General features: G+C 53.6%; 8 protein-coding genes across 8 annotated transcripts; 1 reads left to right on the forward strand and 7 right to left on the reverse strand.

The window, feature by feature from the left end:
• Nucleotides 1-124: 124 nt before the first annotated feature.
• PV07_05227 (uncharacterized protein) lies at nucleotides 125-1,918 on the reverse strand. Its single transcript, XM_016392108.1, has one exon. The coding sequence runs from the start codon at nucleotides 1,418-1,420 to the stop codon at nucleotides 332-334; it is 1,089 nt and encodes a 362-aa protein (XP_016249627.1). The 5' UTR covers nucleotides 1,421-1,918; the 3' UTR covers nucleotides 125-331.
• Nucleotides 1,919-2,250: 332 nt separating this feature from the next.
• On the reverse strand, nucleotides 2,251-3,879 carry PV07_05228 (uncharacterized protein). The gene has a single exon (XM_016392109.1). The coding sequence runs from the start codon at nucleotides 3,610-3,612 to the stop codon at nucleotides 2,398-2,400; it is 1,215 nt and encodes a 404-aa protein (XP_016249628.1). The 5' UTR covers nucleotides 3,613-3,879; the 3' UTR covers nucleotides 2,251-2,397.
• Nucleotides 3,880-4,879: 1,000 nt separating this feature from the next.
• PV07_05229 (uncharacterized protein) lies at nucleotides 4,880-5,842 on the forward strand (the record flags this gene model as incomplete). Its single annotated transcript, XM_016392110.1, has 2 exons — nucleotides 4,880-5,080; nucleotides 5,139-5,842. 2 exons carry the CDS (start codon nucleotides 4,880-4,882, stop codon nucleotides 5,691-5,693), a joined length of 756 nt encoding a protein of 251 aa, XP_016249629.1. The 3' UTR covers nucleotides 5,694-5,842.
• A 279-nt stretch (nucleotides 5,843-6,121) lies between these two features.
• On the reverse strand, nucleotides 6,122-7,314 carry PV07_05230 (uncharacterized protein; the record flags this gene model as incomplete). Its single annotated transcript, XM_016392111.1, has 2 exons — nucleotides 6,122-6,576; nucleotides 7,005-7,314. The coding sequence occupies 2 exons, from the start codon at nucleotides 7,312-7,314 to the stop codon at nucleotides 6,122-6,124; spliced, it is 765 nt and encodes a 254-aa protein (XP_016249630.1).
• Nucleotides 7,315-8,186: 872 nt separating this feature from the next.
• PV07_05231 (uncharacterized protein) lies at nucleotides 8,187-11,468 on the reverse strand (the record flags this gene model as incomplete). The annotated part of the gene is made up of 4 exons (XM_016392112.1): nucleotides 8,187-8,687; nucleotides 8,741-11,055; nucleotides 11,114-11,198; nucleotides 11,292-11,468. 4 exons carry the CDS (start codon nucleotides 11,466-11,468, stop codon nucleotides 8,187-8,189), a joined length of 3,078 nt encoding a protein of 1,025 aa, XP_016249631.1.
• Nucleotides 11,469-12,062: 594 nt separating this feature from the next.
• Nucleotides 12,063-13,778, reverse strand: PV07_05232 (uncharacterized protein). The gene has a single exon (XM_016392113.1). It carries the CDS (start codon nucleotides 13,632-13,634, stop codon nucleotides 12,345-12,347), a length of 1,290 nt encoding a protein of 429 aa, XP_016249632.1. The 5' UTR covers nucleotides 13,635-13,778; the 3' UTR covers nucleotides 12,063-12,344.
• Nucleotides 13,779-13,898: 120 nt separating this feature from the next.
• Nucleotides 13,899-17,370, reverse strand: PV07_05233 (uncharacterized protein). The gene is made up of 2 exons (XM_016392114.1): nucleotides 16,838-17,370; nucleotides 13,899-16,784 (listed from the first exon to the last, which is right to left on the reverse strand). The coding sequence occupies exon 2, from the start codon at nucleotides 16,602-16,604 to the stop codon at nucleotides 14,142-14,144; it is 2,463 nt and encodes an 820-aa protein (XP_016249633.1). The 5' UTR covers nucleotides 16,605-16,784; nucleotides 16,838-17,370; the 3' UTR covers nucleotides 13,899-14,141.
• Nucleotides 17,371-17,805: 435 nt separating this feature from the next.
• Nucleotides 17,806-20,766, reverse strand: PV07_05234 (uncharacterized protein). The gene is made up of 5 exons (XM_016392115.1): nucleotides 19,853-20,766; nucleotides 19,716-19,793; nucleotides 19,186-19,668; nucleotides 18,414-19,126; nucleotides 17,806-18,361 (listed from the first exon to the last, which is right to left on the reverse strand). The coding sequence occupies exons 1-5, from the start codon at nucleotides 19,909-19,911 to the stop codon at nucleotides 17,988-17,990; spliced, it is 1,707 nt and encodes a 568-aa protein (XP_016249634.1). The 5' UTR covers nucleotides 19,912-20,766; the 3' UTR covers nucleotides 17,806-17,987.
• Between the last annotated feature and the right edge of the window lie 266 nt (nucleotides 20,767-21,032).

Below are 21,032 nucleotides of genomic sequence, written 5' to 3' on the forward strand. Positions count from 1 at the left end.
CCGTTAGAAACGTCAAATTGCACTGGAGATGGTGACCAAAGGGCACAGGTGTGTTGAACATAGAAATCATATTGGAGTAGTTAAACCAAGTCAACGCCCGTCTGGCGTAATGTTCTCCAAAGTCCCCAAACGCCGAAACCCCCCCGGAATACCCAACCCACACTAGACACCGTAGACACCCAACCGTGAGAGCATATAAAGGTTGTATTAGACCACCGAGACAGAACTTCCCAAACGAATCCCTGTAAGCCCGGATTCCTAACGCAACCGGTTGACAAAGGAGCGGCCGTAAGAATGATGCTGCGTGCTGGCCGACGTCCAAGAAGGTCGATCACAAGGCAACATCGTACTTGTAGCAGAACGGTCCGGAGGTCGTACTAATAAGTTCTCCCACTGAGATTTGGTCTTCTTGGAAGTATCCCCAATCCGGCAAGATGGTGTCGAGCGTGACGTTGGCACTCGGTGGAAGATTGACAGCTGTTTCAGTGCCGTAGATGGTATCTGCGATGTCTGGATGGCGGATCTGCCACGAAGTGTATAGATTGTCCAAAAATGCATGGAGAGCCCACCAGATGGGATCCATCACCGAGACATATATCGACGACCCAGGAGACCCCACCACGAAATGGGCGCCGGAATGCAATCCCAGCTGACCACCGCCGATCACGCCGTTGATCTGAGTGTCAAAAGATGCAATGTCTTCGGCCTCCAAGCATAGCTCGAGCGCGGTGGTGTTGGTATACGTCTGCGCGGCGTAGGTGTTGAGGTCCCTAGCAAGGCAGCTTTGGTTGAGCTGGAAAGCGGTGTCAGGTAGTGGAAGACCCTGGATGATGTAGCTGACGGGAATAGGCTGCATCGTCGTCTCCCAATCGACAAAAGGCCCAGACTTGATGCACCCTCCTCCTGATCCATGGGGAAGCGAAAGAGTTGGCGAAAGCACCACGGGACCGCTGTCGACATATTCACCATCGCCAGACATGGAATACTCGGATCCGTCAAAGACTTTGCTGCCCTGAAGATCATCTGCAGTCGCAGGCCAGTTCCAGTAAGGGAATGCCCCAGTGTAGCCGCACTGGTGCTTCAAATCTTGCTCGAACAGATGGAGGTAATAGCGATGCCAGGTCAGAAAGAATCCAGACAGATGGACCTCTCTTGTTCGGTTGACGTGAATGACAGCATAGTCCATGTAGCGGTTGGTTGCAGCAGGGTAGAGGTCTTGGTCCAATTGCGAGGGCTTGGTTGCCAGGCATTTGATGGCGTCAGTGTAGGCCTTGCGCTCCTCGGGGGCCATCGAGTCGAAATCCTTGCGGACCTTGATATTGTCTGATGTACAAGCATGATGCCGGGCCCGGCGAGGGGGCATGGCCATGGTGAGTGAAGATAGGGCCGCTAGGGCAAGAGTTACCGATGACAGGAACATGTTGGCTGTGATAGATGGTGGGTTTGTGTCAACGAGTGTCTATGGTGGTTAAACGAACGAAATTTGGGATGATAACGAAGGATATCTGAGACTCTTGCAGATCAGCTCATAGCAAAAGAAACAGATTTGCTTTGACAAATGGAAAGCACGAAGGAGGAAGGAAGTGAAAGAACGATAGTCGAGCGCCCGATAGACAGGGGGAGGCAACGCCTTCTATTTCATCTTCACAGGCTGTGATGGATCGACATCAATACCAAGACATCCGAAGTTCCGGAACGAGCAAACATTTGTGGGTGGACCGCTGGATGGATAGAAGGATAACTTGACATGTCCGGTAGTAGTCCATGTTGTTGTTGTTGTTGTATGTAGACGCATCCACTGTCGGCCACGGTGTGCGAAACGTCATCCCATAGGTCTGAGGCCAGATGGATATTCGATGTTGACAGCCAAGTATGAGGATGGATGACGAGTCGACGGCGGCGATGGCCTTGTCGATGCCTGTATCGATGAAAAGGGGGGTTTGTGGTATGGTGTTGTTGTCCCTTTTCTCCATATTTCCATATATAGAAAAAGCTTCTCCCTGGGTCAAAGCGTCATGCATTGCATCCCAAACATCGGGAGTCAACGCCATCCGGAATACGATCGTCACCTCCATGGAACCTTAGTTTGATTATTATTGCCTTTTTGCATTTATGCGCCCACGTCTTCGCTCTACAGCGGGGAGTACGGCCAATACTGGCTTCGGACGACACGCAATCGTACCGGGTATGGGTGCATGCGGGTGTTTGTATTCAATCGTTCGATATTGCTCCGGAGCTTGTTGTCGTCAACAGCCCCGCAAACGCTCATGATAATGTTGTCTCCGATCCTCGACGCCGAGTCCGAGGTCTCAGTCGAAGACAAAATCCTTCCCTCAGCAGCGCATTGTACTATGTCGCCGACGGGTTGTCTGGGAAAGGATCTGAATATTCAGGTCCTCACTCAGCCGGTGCGGGATAAAGGCGTGTCCAGACTACCTGTCCGTTGACAGGATCCAGGACGGTCGCAAAATGAGTCTGTTCGTTGGTGGTCGGGTATGCTGAAACCCATTCAATCACCTCATCTGTTGTGATCGCCAGATTTCGTTCTGCTTGGCTGGGGTCCTTCCCTTCTTTCTTGGATTTTCTTTTCGCTTTTCGCAGACAAGCTCTCCATCTCAAGGAGATTGCGTCCAGTCTATCCCTACTTTCTTCAATAATTGCTTCCATTCCCGTTTTTACACCAGACTTGGCCGAGACATGAGCCGCAAAAGGCGTTGCTTCGTTCGATAGCCCAAACTCTTCTTCATCATTGTTGGTAACACCGATGAAGGTATCGGACTGTCGGATCACGCCGGTCTCATAATCCTTTTCAATGACCATCGCCGACACGCCGTCACAAAGGAGCAGGTAAGCCGCAGTAGTGTGACGTGGGACGAGCTCGTCCGAGATTTCTTCCAGACTCTTGCACTGATCGTCTTCTGGATCCTCGGGTGTTATATATCCACGCAGGATGCTTGATATCGACTGGCGGTATCCCAGGAGAACGAGCAGATGATGAAGGTAGAACCTCGCATGGTCGCGTCTACGCGCAGCATTGTGTATACCTCGGAAATTGAGAGACAGACTCAGATCTTCACGGACACCCGTCAAGATCCCAGTAAAACCCACATATGTGACGCTTCGAGCGATAATCCGTCCAGGTGTGGCCGATCTGCTTCGAACAAATTCCAGTTGGACGATGATCGACCGGAGAGGGTCCATTGCCCAGTCTAAAGTGCGAAAATGGAGCATGCGGGCTTGTCCTGTGGGCCGTCCCGCTTCCAGCACTTTGACGGCGCCCGAGGTGCATCCCATGAGGCAGTCCAAGATCACATTGAAGCTGACAAGCAGATGGATCGGGAGCCCGGTCACCTTGGCTATGCCATTCAGCTCGGCAGTCTCTAGAGGGGAGCTCAGGCCTCGGAGGAGTAATCGAGCGAGCAGACTGACCGGGCCATGGAAGATCCTGGAGAGACCAATGTCGGTCAGTAGGCTGTTGAATAAAGCAGTAAGGCCTCGAAGCTCGCTCTTGTAAGCTTGCGCCAGGGCTTTGTAGCGGTCTTCTGGCTCGAGGGAGAGGTCGATGGTGTGTATCGGGGCGACCATGATGCCGTCCTCGCTTTTGAAGGCCATGGCGTGTGCTTGCAGAGGAGGACGTTTAACAATGATCCGAGGATGAAGACCAAGGTAGAATACCGCAGTTTGACTGTGTGGTTTTGGTCAAAAGGCTCGGCAAGGCTGCCTGCGCTGAAGCGACGCAGGCAGCCGTTGCCGCAAACCCTGGACGGGACGGTCGACCTGGAAGCTGTGATTCGGGTCACTGGCGGGAGATATATGTAGGCGTCTGACTTGCGACTAGCGTGATCCTAGAAGCGACTGATCATGTTGACTTGCCACTGGAGTATTGATCGTGGTACAATATTGCATCGTGGACTCAATTCATGACGTCGACGGCCAAAATGTGGTTTATCCATATGATGAGCGCGTTTCTAGCGCGTCACTGGCCGTCAAAGGCGTGTCTTCGCGCGTCTGGCAGCTACAACTTTGTCCTCCCCAATTTCCACCGCACAGTGTATCCTGCTCTTCGCTGTCTGTAAACACCTGCATTGTCGGCTGATGACCTGCAACGTGTGGCGGCCTTGTCGATGACCATGACGATGAAGGAACTAGAAGCAGTCAGGATTGAACAGCGAGAAAGAATGAGACACAGAGTGGACGAGCAGCATCACCTTCGGAGACAATGGCACTTATCAAAGAGCAGCAGGAGAGGTGAAGAGTCTGGTCCCGCGGGCCTATTCAGCAGGAGAGCCTCAATGGGATGAGAATGGGCAGGAGCTTGCGTCTCTTGATGAATGGCCTGAAGTTGATGGATGCAAAGCAGTGCAGTTGAGAGTGAAGGCGTATTGATTGACCTTGACCTTGACCTTGACCTTGGCCTTGCTTCTGCACCCAGTTCTAAGATCCGCCTGCCAGTCCTTTACCACCTCCTCCCCTTCATTCCTCTCCTCTCCGGCTCTCGAAAGGCGGTCGACGAATTCTTCCCCTCGTCCCATATCGTTCTAATCCCCTACATTCATCACCACTACTATCATCGTCATCATCTACTTCGTCATGTGTTTTTCCTGCGGTGGCTGGCCATGGGCTCACAATGTCCAACTGGCCGCCGAACCCGTCAAGCAAGAGTACATTTTCCTCGACGAGAACCACGGCTTCTATCCAGACAATCGGCAGGTGCGTTGCAAGTGAAGTCGATGTGAAAATCCTGCTTCTCTGGGAGCTCTGAACCTGCACCTGGACCTCGCTCGCCTCTATCCCTCTCTCTTGAACTTATCCATCAAGCAACTCACATCCTTTTCACTTGCTACCTTCGTCTTTGCTTCATGCTCTCATCAGACGAACAATGCCCCATTTCTACACCTACCAAACCCCCAATCCCTCCGCTGTCAATACTCAAGGGTCGACTGGCTACTGGGAGAACCCGGCAGATTGGCCTCGAACCTATCTCTACGTCTCTAACCAAGGAGGTTTACAGGGAATTCATCCACCAGCGCCAGTCTATCAGTCAAATCAACCCTCTCAGCCAGCAATGTACTACTTCCAAGTAAGTCATCAGCGTCTTTGCCTTTCATCAAGGGGACCTCACTCACGCCTCATCCCAGGGTAGTTCGAGTGCCCCAGCCGGCTACTACGTGAATGGCCTCTACTACGGAATGAGCCCTCCTTCTGCCTCAACTGGTTGGCCCTACACCTCCTCTGCATACACTTGCTACACCTTGCCTGCCACTTCTACACCAACCACCCCGTTCTATCCGTACAACTACTCACCATACTATACAGCCCCAAGTCCCCTTCAATTCCCCATGACTTCGCCATGGTCTCAACCGCCAGGTCCGGCACAAGCCGCTGCAGCAGTCGCCGCCAACGCCGCTCTTGCAGCGATGCCAAATGCGCCGGCATATTTCGTTGGAGCGACAGCGGCAGAAATCCAAGCACAGAACGCCATTTTGCTCGCGAACCTTCAAGCCGCGCAGCAGCAACCCTCTCAATTGGCACCGTATAAACCTGGTGCAAGTCCGCAATTCTGGTGCAAGGAACTTGACGGAAGCTGGACTTTGAGGGAATACAACGACGCCTTGAAGGGTGACTTTCCGGCCGGCCATTGGGAAAAGCACGCGACCAGCGGTTACTTCTACTATGTTCGTCACACTGGTTAAACAGCTTGGACGACTTGAGACAAGATCAGAACCCAATACCAGGACAGTAGGAGACAGTATGCATCAGCAGGATGTCAAACAGAGAGCTTCGCCAGCACCATTGGAAGACAGCCAAGTGGGAACGGCTGTGATCGACGTGAGAGGCGGGGTCGATTCGAAGGCCATTGGGAGTGTGTGTACCTGGAATATCGTGGTTGGCAAACGAATTTTTGCCTTCGTGAGCAAGGAAGGGAGCTGAATAGCTTAGCAGAGCTGAGGGTGAATCGACTATGGCTCGGGGAATGCCAGAAGAATTGATTGACTGAAGCCTGAGAGAAACATACACACATGAGTAGCTGAATCTTCATTCATCACAGTGCCTCTATTGCTTTCCATTCGATGCCAAATATTTACAATTGCCAGACCTGGTCTCCTTACCACGCACCAATTCACTGCTTGACTCTTCTGAGCGCACTCTCCATCCACAGCTTGGTGTACAACTTGTGGGCGTACAGCATAGTCCCCTGCATGGGACCCCGATTCTCCCACTGGTGCGCGGTGCCCTCTCCCTTCTCCCCACCGGCGGCAGACGCCCACTCGCCCTCGCCGACGTAGAAGATGCTCTTGAGGCGGAACTCGGCGACGCCCTGGTCGAAGTCGGCGGTGGCGCACATCTCGAACAGGCCGTCCGAGGGCCGGGCGCGGTCCGGGTTGTGCAGGGGCGAGTCGCCGCAGCGGATCAGGATGCTGGTGGGCGTCTTGGCCAGCACGACGAAGTGGTCCGTGATCTCGGTGCCGGGCTCGTACGTCGAGGACCGCAGCTGCGCGGGCGTCCACAGCTGGTGCGCCGTCGTCGTCGCGTTGCGGTATTTGCGCTGCAGGTACAGCCGTTGGATCGTGTAGCCTGGTTCGCACCCAACGGGGCGAGGGAGTCAGTAGGGCTTATTTTATGCTGGGCTCTGGATTGTAGGATGTTTGAGGGGGAGGAGAGCGGAGCGTGGATATATAAATGAGGGAGAGAGCAGGGCAGGGCATGGCATGGCGTGGCAGAAAGGGGTTTGGAGAAGCGATGTCTGAAGCCCCCCCTTTATCCGTCGAGGGAAGCCGTCGAAGACATGATTCCAGCAACACCCAGCGCAAGCCACCAAGATTCCTTGGTCTTCCTAGGTAAAAGAACCCAGGCTCTCCCAGAACCTGCCGCCGAGACACATAACCGCACCCCCCTCCTTCCAGAAAGCGTAGAAGACCCGTCCGCAACGGGAAGAAACAAAAGAAAAAAGGCACATGAAATTAAACCTCCACAGATGAAAAACCACTCCCCCAAAGACGTACCAGGCCCGCCCCAAACACCCCGACAAAACTCCTCGACCAGCTTGCTCCCCCCCTGCCGGGCGTCCTCGAGCAGCTCGGGCCGGATCTTCTGCAGGCCGACGCGGCGCACGCACTCGTCGTAGGTGGCCTCGTGGTTCTGCGGGTTGAACCGGGCGAACCACGCGCTGCGGAACAGCGGCTCCGTGGCCGGGTTGAACTGCGCGGGCGGCGTGAAGTGGCAGTGCTTGGTCCACACGGCGAAGGCGCAGACGCTGGCAAAGGCGCCGACGCCGGCGGCCTGGAGGGACTTGGAGAGGAGGGAGGGGCCCATGGTTCTTCTTCGTCGTCCACCCGCTGCTTTCTCTCTCGTTCTATGTCACAAGAACCTTCGATCCAGGTGAGGAGACGGGAGAGAGAGAGAGAGGAGAGTAAAAGAGTGGGATGCTGCTTCGATGCTCGGGTTCTCAATAGTGTTCAGTCGGGCCCTCGTTCCAGCTCGGTGTTATCTCTCTTCGTCCCTCGTGTTGATTGTATCGGATTCGACTGGGTGAGATGTGACGGCTATACAGCTCCAAGCAAGCTTATCGAGTCGGATATTCTGGCGGTGCTGCTCGAAGAACGATATGGCCAGCGATGGGTGAAGAAGGTAGAGAAAAAAGATAGGCTAATTGCTCGTCTTGCTATCTGCTCGGCTATTGAGATTGGAAGATGGTGAGATGGTTGTTGAACGGTTGGAGATGCTCGGGGAAATCTCCGCTTTCCAATTGCCGAGACACGGAGCGGCGAGGCGGCACCGACGAAGATGCCCACCAAGGTCCAACAGGAGCCTCATCCCGCTCCGCTTCCCGCCCGCCAGGACAGGGCAGGGCAGGGCAGGGCAGGGGGTAGAGCCGACCCAATCTCCTCCTCTCCCCTAGCCTACCACGCCTACCTAGGTACTAATAGGTATGAGCTGAGGCTGGGGCTCTACGCTGTCGGCCGAGATCAGCCATGCAGTGCATAACAACGTGACACCCAAGCACCGTTCGTTCATCAACGACCACCATGCAAGTAGATGCCCACTATCAATACAGTAGCAACGGCAGGATAACCGCAGACTTTTCCACCCCTCCCCCGACTCCGCGCTTTTGCATGGCTTCACCTGGTCACCGTCCCAACATCTGAGAGATTCGTCCTCAAATCGATTTCTCCCTTTGTCACGCTTTATCGCTTGCGCTTCCGCCCGCCCTTTTCCTCTTCCTCCACGCCACCTCTCCTATCTTCCTTCTTGGCCTTCTTCTCCATCTCGTCCCAATCCTCCCCTTCGTCCGACAGCCCACTATCCGCTTCCCCTTCATCGTCGCTTGCACTCGCGTCGTCATCAAACTCGCTCTCCTCCTCACTTTCCGACTCACTTGCTGCCAGTTCTGAGTCGCTCATTTCGAACGCGCTTTCTTCCTCCGACTCCTCCTCATCTTCATCGTCGGAATCCGTGGCCAGGAAACTCCAGCCGCCGTCCTTGAAGAATTGATGGGGATCGGTCGTCACCGTCTTCATAATCGTGCTCCAGTTCAGGTTGAGTGGCCCCTCAGTGTATGCAATGTCCACGCTGTCCAACCACTCCTTCACTCTGTCAAGCGACTCGACTGGAATCGTGTTGATATGCGTCGGAGGGCGGTGGAAGTCCTTGTAGACAAAGACAAGGTCGAAGTTCTTGAGTCCGAACTGCGCGCTGTGTTAGCAAAACCCGGAATCTTCACGCCAGGGATTGAACGAACCTGTATTCTCTCCAGATGAGCAACCTCAATCTCATCTAGCGTTATGACGGTGAACGGTGGTTCCGTCAGTTGAACCAATGCGTCAGTGGTCGGCGCCATCAGGACATTGCTGCGGTTCGGAACACCATTGAAACTGAGCTCCCGGAATGGAATATCAACCGTAACGTTATAGTCCCTGGCTTGATCCGAGATCTTTTCCGCGAAACTCTTGAAAAGGCGATCGAGCTCGGCTCGGCGCCTTCGTTCTTCTTGTTCTTGTTCGAACTCCTCTTCATCGCCATATCGATGCTTCCGCTTTCGGTTGCCCGTCTCGTCAAAAGCCATATCAGTGGCTTCGCGGTAGAACTGCACATCTCTCGTCTTGCGTTTGCCGATGATGATGGGGTTTTTGAGATGGACGTGGATAATCACAATAAGTTCACCCACACAAGGTTGGAAGAACAAGTGTTTGACATTGGAAAAGACCACGTCGACATGCTCTTGGCGGAGCGGCGACGAGTATCGCAGACCATTCTGGTGGATTTCGACCTCTCCGGGAACTCGCTTGCCGTCCTGCGCAGGTCGAAGATAGACATCTGTAAGCTTGATCGGCCGACGGTTGCGGATTTCGATCAACTTGTCCTGCTCCACAACATCCTCCATCTCCTTCTTTTCCTGCTCTCGACGGACAGCCGACCTCCGGAGTTCGGTGATTTGCGCCGAAATTTCCGAGAGGCGATCTTGATCCTTGGATCGTATGGTCAAAGATCTGACAAAGTGTGCTTGGGGATCCTCGAAAGGCTGGTCATCTTTACGCCCAACACCCTGACCGGGAGACAAGAAATTGAACCGCAGATGCGTGTACTCGCCTTCGTCGGATTTGCTGACGTTTTTGATCGTGTTGATGTGGAAAGGCACCGGCCGGCCCATGATGGGGATAATGACAGTTGACGCTTTCAGATCCACGCAGACAATCAAGTCCTTGGCCCTTGGAGGAAGTTGCCCTTCACGCTTGTATGACTCGAACTTCTTGAACTTCTTCTCGTTCTCGCCATTCAGATCGCCAGTCGCTTCGGTATACTTTTCGAGACCTTCGCGCTGTTTCTTGCCTGCCAACTCCTTCTGATGCTCCCGTCGGCGAGCCTCTTCTTCTTCTTTCGCGTTGTCCTGTCGGTTGGCTCCTCGGAGACGGGTCGCTTTGATATTTGAAGTAACAATAGCACTGACACCAGGCTTCTTCGCCTTTTCCTGCTTCGGTTTGGTTTCTTCTTCATCATCCTTAAAGTAGAATTCGATCGAATCCAGGTCGGTGTGTGCCTCCTTCGTGAAAACCACCGGATCCCCTCTGGTCACTCGAACTGTATCCGTCAGGACAAGAGTGTAGTTAGTACTCTTCTTGTCCTGAGGTTTGTCGTTTGTCAGATCCGAAAGACTAGTGGTGACACTGAATGTCATCCCGTCTTTGAGGGGTTTGGTGTTTTTGCTGTTCAGGACAAATTTGGAATCCCTGACTTCAATGCCGATAGCCGACCCAACGTCTTTGCCAAAATTCTTCTCGAGCTCAGGTCTGCGAGCCTTGACGACGCCCAGGGCTTTGTTGTAGACGTCCTTCGGCAGCGCCCCCTCTTTGATTTCTTTCAAAGCGGCGTCATGCGCAGCAAGCAAAAGCTTATAGTTTGACGTCTGAGACTTGCTCGGGTCGATCAAGTAAGTCCGTGCTAGCAACGAACAGTAGGTCTTGTACCGGAACCCCATTCCCGCAATAATGCAACCGGAGTGAAGGTTGTCGCCCGTGGGTTGCGCGTTCAGTCGAAGATCATATTGCCCGCCACTCTGGACGATAGGGCCATACGCCCAATCCAGCTGCTGGTTGTCGAAATCGCTCGGCAACTTGGAGATCTTGTTGAAGAATTTGTTATCGTCGATCTTCTTCGTCATGTTTTCACAAAGCTGACGGTGAGTGACCTTCTTCTCTTCATCAAGCACAGATGACATCTCATCAACCCAATAGTCCGAGATCATACCACTGGCTGCCCGAGCCGCGGTTCGCATATTTCTCAGCTCGTTCTCGTCTTTGACGGCAAACGCCGTGGAGAAGGCGCCTGAAACGTCGACCTCCTCGACCTCCTTGGAGATGTCGCCATATATTTTGACCCATTCATCGGCGAAAGGTCCGTGCGCCTCAGCCTTTGGGATAGTGCCGACCTTCTTTCCGGCATTCTTGATGATATCGATGCATTTCTCAAAGGCTTGGGTTCGGGTCTCGGGTTGTTTCATATGGACGGTAAGGATCTCGACGGGGATCTTGCCATCCTTGAGGTTTTGGAGGTGCTTAGCTGGCAAAGAGAGTTAGAGACTTGAAAGGGTACCGTCGTCATGTGCGCAGAAACTTACCCTTCTTCTCTGTGGTTACAACATAGAAAGCAGCCGTGGTGAAGATCAACAGCGTCGCCGGAAACTCATAGCCCAGGAGCCAGAACTATAGCATAGCACCAATCCGTCAGTCCCTCGAGTTCATCGCCGCTCAGCGAGGCAGCACAAAGCGCATAGATCGGATTGTAGTGCGACTCACATGAACTGCATTGTTCTTAACATATACAGTCTCCTCGGCAGCCTTGCCCGTCAAGATGACGATGCTGTCTGCGCCGCCAAAGACTTCATTTCCCGATCTCTTGTCCGCTTTCCAGGCATTGTAAAGGGTTTGCAGGCGCTCGAAAAAGGCGTCGGGGTTGATGACGATGTCGCTCATCTTGTGCTGCCTGCCTCAGCGGAGGCGTAGTTGGGATTGTGAGAGGGCGTATCAATTGCAGGTGATGTAATTGGGGCGCGAGTTATCAGAAAGTGGACGAGACCCAGAAATGAGTCTAAATAGAACGACGTCGCGAGAGTAGAAAGATGAGGAAAGAGTGAAATGCAGAATTGAAGGTGGAAACGGACGTTGTGGTCCTCCCTCGCCGAGTCAAAAAGTCCAAAGGTCAAGGCGAGGCAACGTTCCAAGATGAAGGGCGATATTTCTCCAAATGCCGCGCTAAACTTGCCCGACCCGCGCCGCAACGCGAAGCTGGTTCTACCACGCGCGTCGGCCTGCTGTTATTACGCATTCGCAGCTTGTTGATGTACCAGCCTAACTCTAGTTTGGTCCGCGAACGACTCTTGTAAGAATCTAAGTAAATTGCCGGAGACTCCAAGTCGCACTACGCTGTAGTAGTATTCTGATCGGATATGCGATTAATCGACGTCGCGGCGGAGTCTTTAGCGACAACCAAGATGCCCAGCAGCCAGTATCCAGAATCGCAGTCAGGGAGGATATTCACTATCAGGCGCCGCAGTAATTTATCGATTAGTGGAATATCGCTCTAGAGCTCTCCTCTACTGTGCCTATTATCGAGAGCCGAAGCAGAAGCAACGATACTGAGAATATTGCTGACTGCACAAAGGGAGAGAGATTGCCTGTTTGATTTTGCGGAGGCGAGGAGCACATCTACGCCTACACCATTCTTCGACAATGAGACCGCTGATACCAGTATCAACCTAAGTATCATCCCATCCATCTATCATCTACCAGCCTCATCCAACCAGGACGCCAAAGCTGAATGCATCGCACGCAGAAACGCTTATGCTTCCGTCATACCAGAAGGATATCATACTTCCCTTTGCTGGATATCCTGACCTCATCACCCAAACCCTCCTGCCCATACTTCCTTCTTACCAACTCGAAGATGATCAGTCCCGCACTTGTACTCGGGACCTGCCGAATCGTGAACCACCAGAAGCCCCGAAACAGCCATCGCCTCATTCCCCCGTCAGCCACTGCTTGGAGGCGAGCTTGCTTCCAGGTCTCTTGGTAGGCGTGATAGTATGCCCTTAACATCCTGCCACGTCTCGCCAGCGGCACGTTGTCAGCGTTGAGTTTGATGGCCTTTTTGTCGAGTTCCTCGAGGCGCTCGTAGTGGAGAGTCTGGATTGTAGAGAGAGGATAGAGGACGAATTGCTGGGTGATCGAAGCGGAAATGCCAGCGAGCATGAGAAATGCCGGTTCAATAGCGTAATGCGGCCTCACCAGTAACGCTTGAGGGTCTTGCATCGCCTCTGGTCGCTCCTCAGCTGTGGCATGTGTTGGCTTTCTCTCCTTCATCCCAACTTCTTCTCCCTGCCAACCTTCAGCGAGCTTGTGTCCGTAGTACCACTGCACGTATCCATGATACCCCTGCGCCTTGACCCATTCAAAGGCACAAAAGAACACACCACTCCCAAAGCTATCCTTCAGGAAACTCAGTCCGAACCCGGCAAATATCCCTCTCATTCCAATCTCTTTTAACTTTCCCTTGCCATATTCCCACATGGTCTTATCCTCGTATCTCGGCCCTCGTCGTTCGAACCGCACCTGAAGAGCATCTAAGGGGGCTGCCAGGACGCTTTGGATAGAGCCCGCTGTGAAACCCGCAAGGAAGGTACTCTGCGGCGGTGGAGGTGGGTAAACCGTTTTCCTGGCATGCGCCGAAGGTTCGTGTAGCGTGCCCAAAATCTGCAGGTAACTGGTGTACAGCGCAGCTCCGACGGCCACGTTCGCAAGCAACGGCAGCGCCAACTGCTCGGGCACGAAACGCCAACCGTAGTGTTTGATCGCCGTCGCCAGCAGGCCTGGTGTGGTAGACCTCCATGACCACCGACCATTTTGTATATCCGGATTAATACTTTTGGCATACGCGAGATAATCAACCCTTGTTCGAAAGAAGGCTTTCACCGGCGCGCGGAAATAGAATGCCACTGCCTGCGCGGTGAAGGCTCGAACCCCCGCGGCGGAGGCACCGGTTGCTGCATTGCTTTTGGTGTCTTTGTAGACTGGAGGGGAGTCGGACGGGATCACAGGCAGAACGCCTTCGAAATTGGTAGGGTCGTCATCGAGTGAGTCCATGCTTCTCCGTCTCGCTCTGAAGTAGCGTGGCCATTATTGGCAGCAATGCATTGGACTTTGGCCAGTGCAGACTGTCCACGGCGTGAGGAGTAGGAGACGCTGGCGTTGCTTTGAATCTTGTAAGTGAATAGGCACAGATACCGCAGAAAAGGCAGCTTCGGAGCCATGGACGTACCCACACAAGCCTGCTAGGTTCGACGCCATTTCTTGTCCTCCGTATTGCTTCCAGTAAAGCAGAAATCCGGGGAATCTTTGGACAGCTTTTTAACAGCCCTACGTGACCACAATATAGAGCCGCTAATGTATACGCAATATGCAATCCAGTCAACTTGAAATCGGCTCTTTTCATCGCTCGTGTGGTATCTTCTAACGTTTCAAAAAAGCAGCATATGCCGACGGCCGACGGCCGACTATCCGATTGTATAACTAAAACCTCTTCCCTGAATAGTTGAAATCATATCCGGTCGTAACGTCCTTTCGGTTGCAACACTTGATTCACTTCCACTATCACAGATCAATCCTCGTCTTCCAGTCGATCTTTTCTTTCTCTGCCCATTCCTGAAGAAAAGACACACCGAATCTCGCTGCCTCAAAAGCGGTAGTATTTGCATCCATCGGCAGATAGAAGTCTTGCGGAATCCTCGATGGCGTCAGTTTCTCTTGCAGTCTCACGCTCGAATCCTTCGCTCGCTTCGACCAAGTCTTGGGATACTCCCGCTTCAGCAGGTCGGGCGATAGCTGGCGTGATCCATCCAGCCATGCAGTCTGCAGTTCACGGGCATTCTGGATCAACTCATCCCTGAACTCAACATATCGCTTTTTGTACTTTTCCCCATCCTCGTTCGTCTTGGTGTTACCATCACTGCCAGGCGTGGGCGCGGAGTTGCAATGGTCGTCAGGCAGAGGATCCCGTGCCAACCTGTCCATGTCATATTTATGTACAAGTTGCCGACATACTGCGCCAAGTTGAACGACCAGACCGTGGAGGTGTGGAAATTTCCTTGACGCACGAAACACGAAGATGTGATACAGAATGATTGATCTCCAGCCTGGATCGATATTTGGACGGGCGTGGGATTGCGCGGAGATGTTGATCATGAAGCACAACAGCGCTTCAATCACCTGCAGCACCGCTTTTGCGTGTTGAGATGGCTTCGTATCACTGTCGGGAGGGGGTAGCAGAGCCGATCCTTCATGCTTGAGAGAACGGCCCAAGGCAAAGAACTTTAGGTTGATGCTAGTCCACTGTTGCCGCTCCTCTTCCCGCGAAGATGTAGGACTCACACGAGTCCGGGGAGATGGCTTCGGCACCGCTTGTGGCGTTGACACCCTCAATTTGTCCCCAGTAGGAGTCGGGGCGTCAACACCCTCCGACGACTCAACACGTCTCATCAGAGTAGATTTAAGCTCCTTCTTAGGGGTAGAAAACGTTGATTTTGACTGAGCCGACGCGGAGGTCTTACCGGCCGGAGGAACTGGGGTGACAGGGCGAGCCTCGGCATCAACCACCTTGACCTTCTTCAGAGACGGCCCAGGACTGTTGTCCTCGGTCTTCCTTTTCTTCTCCAGCTTGACATCATCGATGGTAGGCGGTGTCGGCTTGACCTCAACAGCAGGTTGAGTTTCTGGAGGGTCTTTTCTGGAGGTCTCCTTCCTTGCGTGCATGTCAGAGTTGGTTTGGGGTTCCGGCGCCTCGTTTTTCAAAAGATCCTTCTTCGGCCGAGACGCGAACTTGAGGAGCGCTTCGACCCTCTTTCTATTCTTTTTGCCGTACTTCAGAATGATTGTATGCCTTTGTCGAGGGCCAGGGCTGGCTCGCACGCCATTGTGTAGGGGTGTCCCACCTCTTATGCCATTCTTCGCCAGAATCTTCGCTCCAAGGGCTCCCTTGGTGGCATTAGGGGTTCCTGGGGCGCTACTCCGGGCAGAGTGCTGGCTGTCGGAGCGTATTCTACTCCCACCTGGGGGTAATCCACTTCGCTCGCCTGAAGGTTCAATGTCTAGGTCGGCACCTGCGAGGATCGCGCGTACGGGATCTGATCGCTTAGGCACACCACTGGCAGGACTTCCAATTGACGTGGTGTCTGGGGGAGTTGACAAAACCTTGGCAAGCGACGGAGGCAGGACCGGAGACAATAGCTGTGGTAGGCTGCTCTCCTTCTCGGGTGAAGGCAGAGTAGGGGAGAGTAACCGGGGCATTTTCATAGTGGAAGACTGCTGTTCAACTTTCGAGGTCTTTGTGCCAGGTTTGGGATCCTCAACCGCCGGAGAGAGCTTTCTTCGCTTGGCAGGATTCGGGGAGTTGGCTTGCTGCATCATGGGAGGTATTTTGGGCGAGTTCTGGCCGTCCATTCGTGAAACCTTCACCTGATGATCTTTGACTCCGTTACTCTCCGGGGCAGTCGGCTGTTTCTCTTGCTTCTTCTCCAAAGGTTGCGTAGCGTCCTTTCCCTTTCCTACGCTCAAGGGTATGTTGGCTGGCGTCTCAATTTTCTTTGGAGGTTGAGGTTCTGATGCAGGCTGAGGGGGACTTCTGGCCTTTGTCTTATAGTCCTTCAAGCTGATCTTCTTGCGATTGCCTGTGTCTGCTGGGGTATGGCGGCCACTTGCTGGGAGGGCCTTTGGGGAGAGTTCTTCTTCAACAATAGGATTCCCGTGGTCGTCTGCCCACCCGCCCTCGACTTTCAACAAAGCTTCGTGCTCACCCGAATGCGGAAGGAAGCTGAGGTATTGAAGCTGCTCTTCTTTGCGGTCGAACGGGGTGCCCTCATACCATGTATTTACGAAGCGCGAGCTGTGACGGTAGGGAACGTCGGAGGGAACAGAAAGTAGGTAGGGTTGTGGAGGGAGAATGGTGTCGCTGAGGTGCTTGAAACGCTCATCCAGTTGAGCAAGGATATGCGAAGGGAACTGCTTGCCTCTGGGCAAGTCTGTAAATTCCGGGGGTCTCTTGGTCATGCCTTGGGACATTTTGTCGCAAAAGGCCAGGAGCAACGGTTATCTTTCCATCACAGTTTGTGACGAGTTCGTCAAGGTGACCAGCTCTGACAACGAAAAGCTGGACACATCGACGGCTCATGAAACAGTACCATCACATATTCGCAATCGAGTAAGGAGCAGGCCTCTTGGTCTGTATCGTGGGCACGGCGCCTTTTTGCGGTGATTAACTTTCATAGAATGAGATCGGAGGGGGTCTGACCGACCTGGTGGAGGACGCGAATGCGGGCAGTGAGGGCTGAATTGACGCAGTTTAGGTTTAATTTGCACGGCTTGTACTGTGAGCGGTCGAGAGGTCAACGGTTTTGCGACGGAGAATTGTTCAGGGCGCAATCGAGAAAGAGAGGTGGTGGAACAAAAGGTAGGAAGAGAAGGCTGAGGGATGGGTCGCAGTTGGCCAATTCGACCCACGCAAGCGCAAGTCGGGCGAATGCGAACAGTGAATAATCACTGAATCAGGAATGTGAAGATAGAGGGGCACGACACAATAAGCCAGTGCTGAAAATATCTTTGCCAAAGGAGTGGCAGAACTAGGATCTCTCGCAATGCCAAATTCTGCAAGAGCTTGGTCGTGTATATGCGGTCGTGAACCGTTTCCTCGAGAAGCAAGCAGTAGTTGGGTCAGTAGGACGAGTAGTAGATGGAGGTGTGGTTCAATGGGGGGAATGATTGACGCCAAAGGGCCGTAAGGCACCGTGGTCCATGGCCGGGGCGAGGCGAAAGTCGAGGAGCGAGAACCTGGCCTCGCTGGGCTCTGGCTCAGCTGGTTGCGCCACCCGCGGCCACGGTCATGGCCTTCACGCGCTCTCGGGGCATCCCGCGCCCGTGTTGCCTCTGCTCCCTCCGCCTTCTCCTAGCCTCATCCCACGCAACTCTCAACCTTATGCCATTGAGGCAGCCTGATGAACCCCCCCTTGCCCCCTTGACATGCAGAACCCACCAAGCCACAATGACAACAAAAGTCCACTCGGGTTTTCTCGTCACTGATTCTGTGCACCTCATCTTTAGTCATCCAGCCCCGTCCCGAGTTCACCTCGCGCGCTTCTCCCCTACGACAATGGTGGCGGACGCGGAGGATGACAGTGGGCAGCCGGGGAAAACATTATACAGCGTCCATTCCAGTGCAATCCAGTGCACATAATTAGTACATGTCCAGTGCAACTCAGATATGAATCCCCCCCCCCCGCCTTCAGTGTAGAGTCCCAGGCTCAAACAGGCGGCTTTTGACTCCCTAGATGCAGACAGTGACGTACCCCCATGTCGTTCAACCGCGGCAGCGGTGCCGCGTTGCAGCTCTATATCTATACACCTAGTAAGTCGACACAATATAACATTCAAAATCCAGCGCCTGTGGCTTTAGTCCTCGTCTTGACCGATCTTCCCATATTGACCGCGGGAACTGTTGTCTTGGCGCGTCCTGGACACCATTCGACCAATCCAACCCCCCAGACCGTCTTGATTGCTCTGGCTTCTACCTCTCGGCTTTCCGTTTTCGTCTAGTTGGACATCAGGAGGGTCGATGTCAAGGCCAGGAATTGCAGCATCCGCGGAAAAGACACCTGGCTGGGGGCCACCTTGTCTGATGTCGATAGAAGATGGCGATCCGACGCCCATGAGAGATCCTCGTTCCGCCTGGGTCGAGGGAGTCGGCATCGCCGTTGTGGCATCTCCAAAGAGCGCGTTCATGTCTTCAAGGCGGACGTTGGCCGTTTCAGGATATACGAAATAAACTGCGTTCGTGATTAGTGCCTGCATCCTGTCAAGCAGACCGGACGGACTTACCAAGGACGAAACTGAGTGCGCAGAAGAAGGCGTGCACAAGGTACAATCTCCACTTGATCGATTTCTGGAGGATGGGCGTAAGTTCGCCGACCAAAAAATTGAACGCCCAGTTGCTGGCCGTACTCAAGCTGGCACCTTTTGCCCGAATGCTGAGTGGCAGAATCTCAGGAGGATACAGCCACGGTATAGGGCCCCAACTGGCCCCGAATGCTGCATTGTAAATCATGACAAAAACCACCACCAGGGTCGGGGTCCACCGCACGTCGATGAAGATGAAATAGGAGATGAGTGACAAGGAGATGATCATAGCCACAGCCCCCGACAACAGAATAGGCCGCCGTCCCCATTTATCGACCAGATACCACGGCGGAATTGTCGACCCCAAGTATGTGAATGCATTAATGCCAGTCATGAGGATGGCGTCTCGTCCCACCCAGCCTGCCGATTCAAAAACAAGGGGGGCGTAGTACGAGATGACGTTGATACCATTCAGCTGTGCGAACGCCTGAGCCGACATGGCAATAAAGACGCGCTTATAGTACCGTTTGAACATGTCCGAGTACGAACGCTCTCCTTCTTGACGTTGCAGCAGGACGTTCATTTTGATCTCGCGATATTCTTGTCGGGCCTTGGCGTTATGAATGTCACCTTTGCCGTAGAGATTGGCGATGACAATGATGCCCTCCTCGTCGTGGTCATTGTCCAGGAGCCACCTAAAGGGAAAAAAGGCGTTAGCTTGGCCTATGCTGAATTCTTGTCTGGGATCTCATACCGAGGAGATTCGCAGATAATCAAGCTGCCAAACCCGAGAAGTGCCCCCATGACACATTGCATCAACAGCGGCACTCTCCATGAGAGGTCGCTCTGGATAAAGCTGCAGAAGTAGTCGACCCAAACACTTGCAGCGTAACCCGTAATATTACCGGTAAACTCTATGCAGGCCAGCTTGCCTCTATTGTGTGGAGGACTGATCTCGGATTGATAGACAGGTACAATGGTGGAAAGCGCACCGACTCCAAACCCCGCGATCAGCCTCCCTACCATCATCATGGGCATTCCATTTGCGAGAGTTTGGAGCATCCCACCGACGAAGAAAACCATTGATCCATAAAGAATAGTCTTACGACGTCCAATGATGTCGCCAATGCGTCCGACGCATAGCGATGATATAAGTGCGCCAACCTCGAGGATGGCCACCATGGTCCCAACTTCAGCGGGGCCAGGTTGATTGAATGCATCTCTGAAAAAGGGACCCCTGGTCCCTGTCAGCAATTGCGATTGGGAAGATCCGATGGAACATACGTGATAATGCCAGACATGACGCCTTGGTCGTAGCCAAAAAGAAATACACCCAGTGATACGAAAACACTTGTGAAGTACCTGCATTAGAGCTGTCAGCCACCCATAGACACTCCCGGAAGATATATATTCGGCCATACAACAACGGCTTCCCCACGAGCCCCTTCGCTCGGGCACTCTCGGTGTCAGTGGGAGCCATGATGAGAGCTAATATTCTTTCTGCCTTGGTAATCTGCCTCGGTGGAGGCTCCGGAATGAAGATAGCCTCTTTATCTATCCCAAGAGGGGGTTGATCCCGCTCAAGGTGATCTTGGTCTCGAAATCCGACTCTCTTCTTCCGTCCTCCACCGTGACCACGACCGGAGTCTCTGAGCCTTTGACCTTCCCGGGTCAGAGGATCTAGCTCGATCCGATAGGGGTCCTCGTTGTTGGTGAGCTGCTCTGCGAGATCTCCGGTATCGCTCCAAAGGGAGAAGTCGTCAGAGTCAGACCCTGAGTATGAGGGGCGCCGATGGCTTTCGTCTTTTTCGTTCCCTATGGAAGTCTGCAATGTGGACGAGGGGTCTTCCAGGTCTGCTCTGGAGCGAGACGAATGCGATCGGTGGTGGAGGAAAGATTCGGTGGACGGGCGAGGAGAAGGAATGGTGTCGGCGTGCAAAGGGCAGTCTGAACGACCGGCCCTGACCTTTCAAAGGGGATATAGGTGGACCTCAAGAGACCTCGTGTCCAACTGAGGAAGACTTCGAGGTTTTTCGGTATGTGGGTCGGGTGCGCAGTCGAGGGAGAGGGTGTGAATCGAGACGTCGGGCTCAACAATCAGACGGCAAGCGGACAGGCTCGGTCACTGGTCGAACAATGGCGACGGTGGCGATGGCATTGGACTGGAGAACCGATCACGAGAAAAGCGGAGCAGGAAAAGCTGTCCCATGTGAGGACGGCCAGCGGGGATGACCTAAATGGACTTTGTCAAATGATGCAGTAGCTTTGGGAAAGATAGCGAAGGGAAAAGCTCGAGGCCTGCAAATTGGAGTAGTTGGTGTGAGTGAGTAAGGTGGATGACGGATGCCAGATTTGATCGGGCGACGTTGCTGGCAAGCCAATATTGGACCAAGACCGACAAGCGAGGTATTGCCGTGCACAAGTACTGCGGGAGCACCACAGCAGTGAAGGGATAGGGGGCAGCTGATTTTCTGGGGAAGATACAAGCCCTAAGGCGGTCAGATAGGCACCAGCTCCGGGGCGCCACCACTCCTGGAGACGCCGCCCTGCTCGCCTACGTTTAACCAGACGTGACCTCCGCTGACCCGGAACCAACCGCCA

Source organism: Cladophialophora immunda (genome assembly GCF_000835495.1).
Source record: "Cladophialophora immunda strain CBS 83496 unplaced genomic scaffold supercont1.3, whole genome shotgun sequence".
Taxonomy (NCBI): Eukaryota; Fungi; Ascomycota; class Eurotiomycetes; order Chaetothyriales; family Herpotrichiellaceae; genus Cladophialophora; species Cladophialophora immunda.

Bases quoted from the DNA above. Each gene is read 5' to 3' on its own strand.
- PV07_05227 (XM_016392108.1), bottom strand. From the start codon at position 1,420: ATGTTCCTGTCATCGGTAACTCTTGCCCTAGCGGCCCTATCTTCACTC.
- PV07_05228 (XM_016392109.1), bottom strand. From the start codon at position 3,612: ATGGCCTTCAAAAGCGAGGACGGCATCATGGTCGCCCCGATACACACC.
- PV07_05232 (XM_016392113.1), bottom strand. From the start codon at position 13,634: ATGGACTCACTCGATGACGACCCTACCAATTTCGAAGGCGTTCTGCCT.
- PV07_05233 (XM_016392114.1), bottom strand. From the start codon at position 16,604: ATGTCCCAAGGCATGACCAAGAGACCCCCGGAATTTACAGACTTGCCC.
- PV07_05234 (XM_016392115.1), bottom strand. From the start codon at position 19,911: ATGGCTCCCACTGACACCGAGAGTGCCCGAGCGAAGGGGCTCGTGGGG. The intron at 19,669-19,715 runs GTATGTTCCATC...GACAGGGACCAG, and splicing joins GTCATGTCTGGCATTATCAC to GGGTCCCTTTTTCAGAGATG. The intron at 19,127-19,185 runs GTATGAGATCCC...TTTTCCCTTTAG, and splicing joins ATTATCTGCGAATCTCCTCG to GTGGCTCCTGGACAATGACC.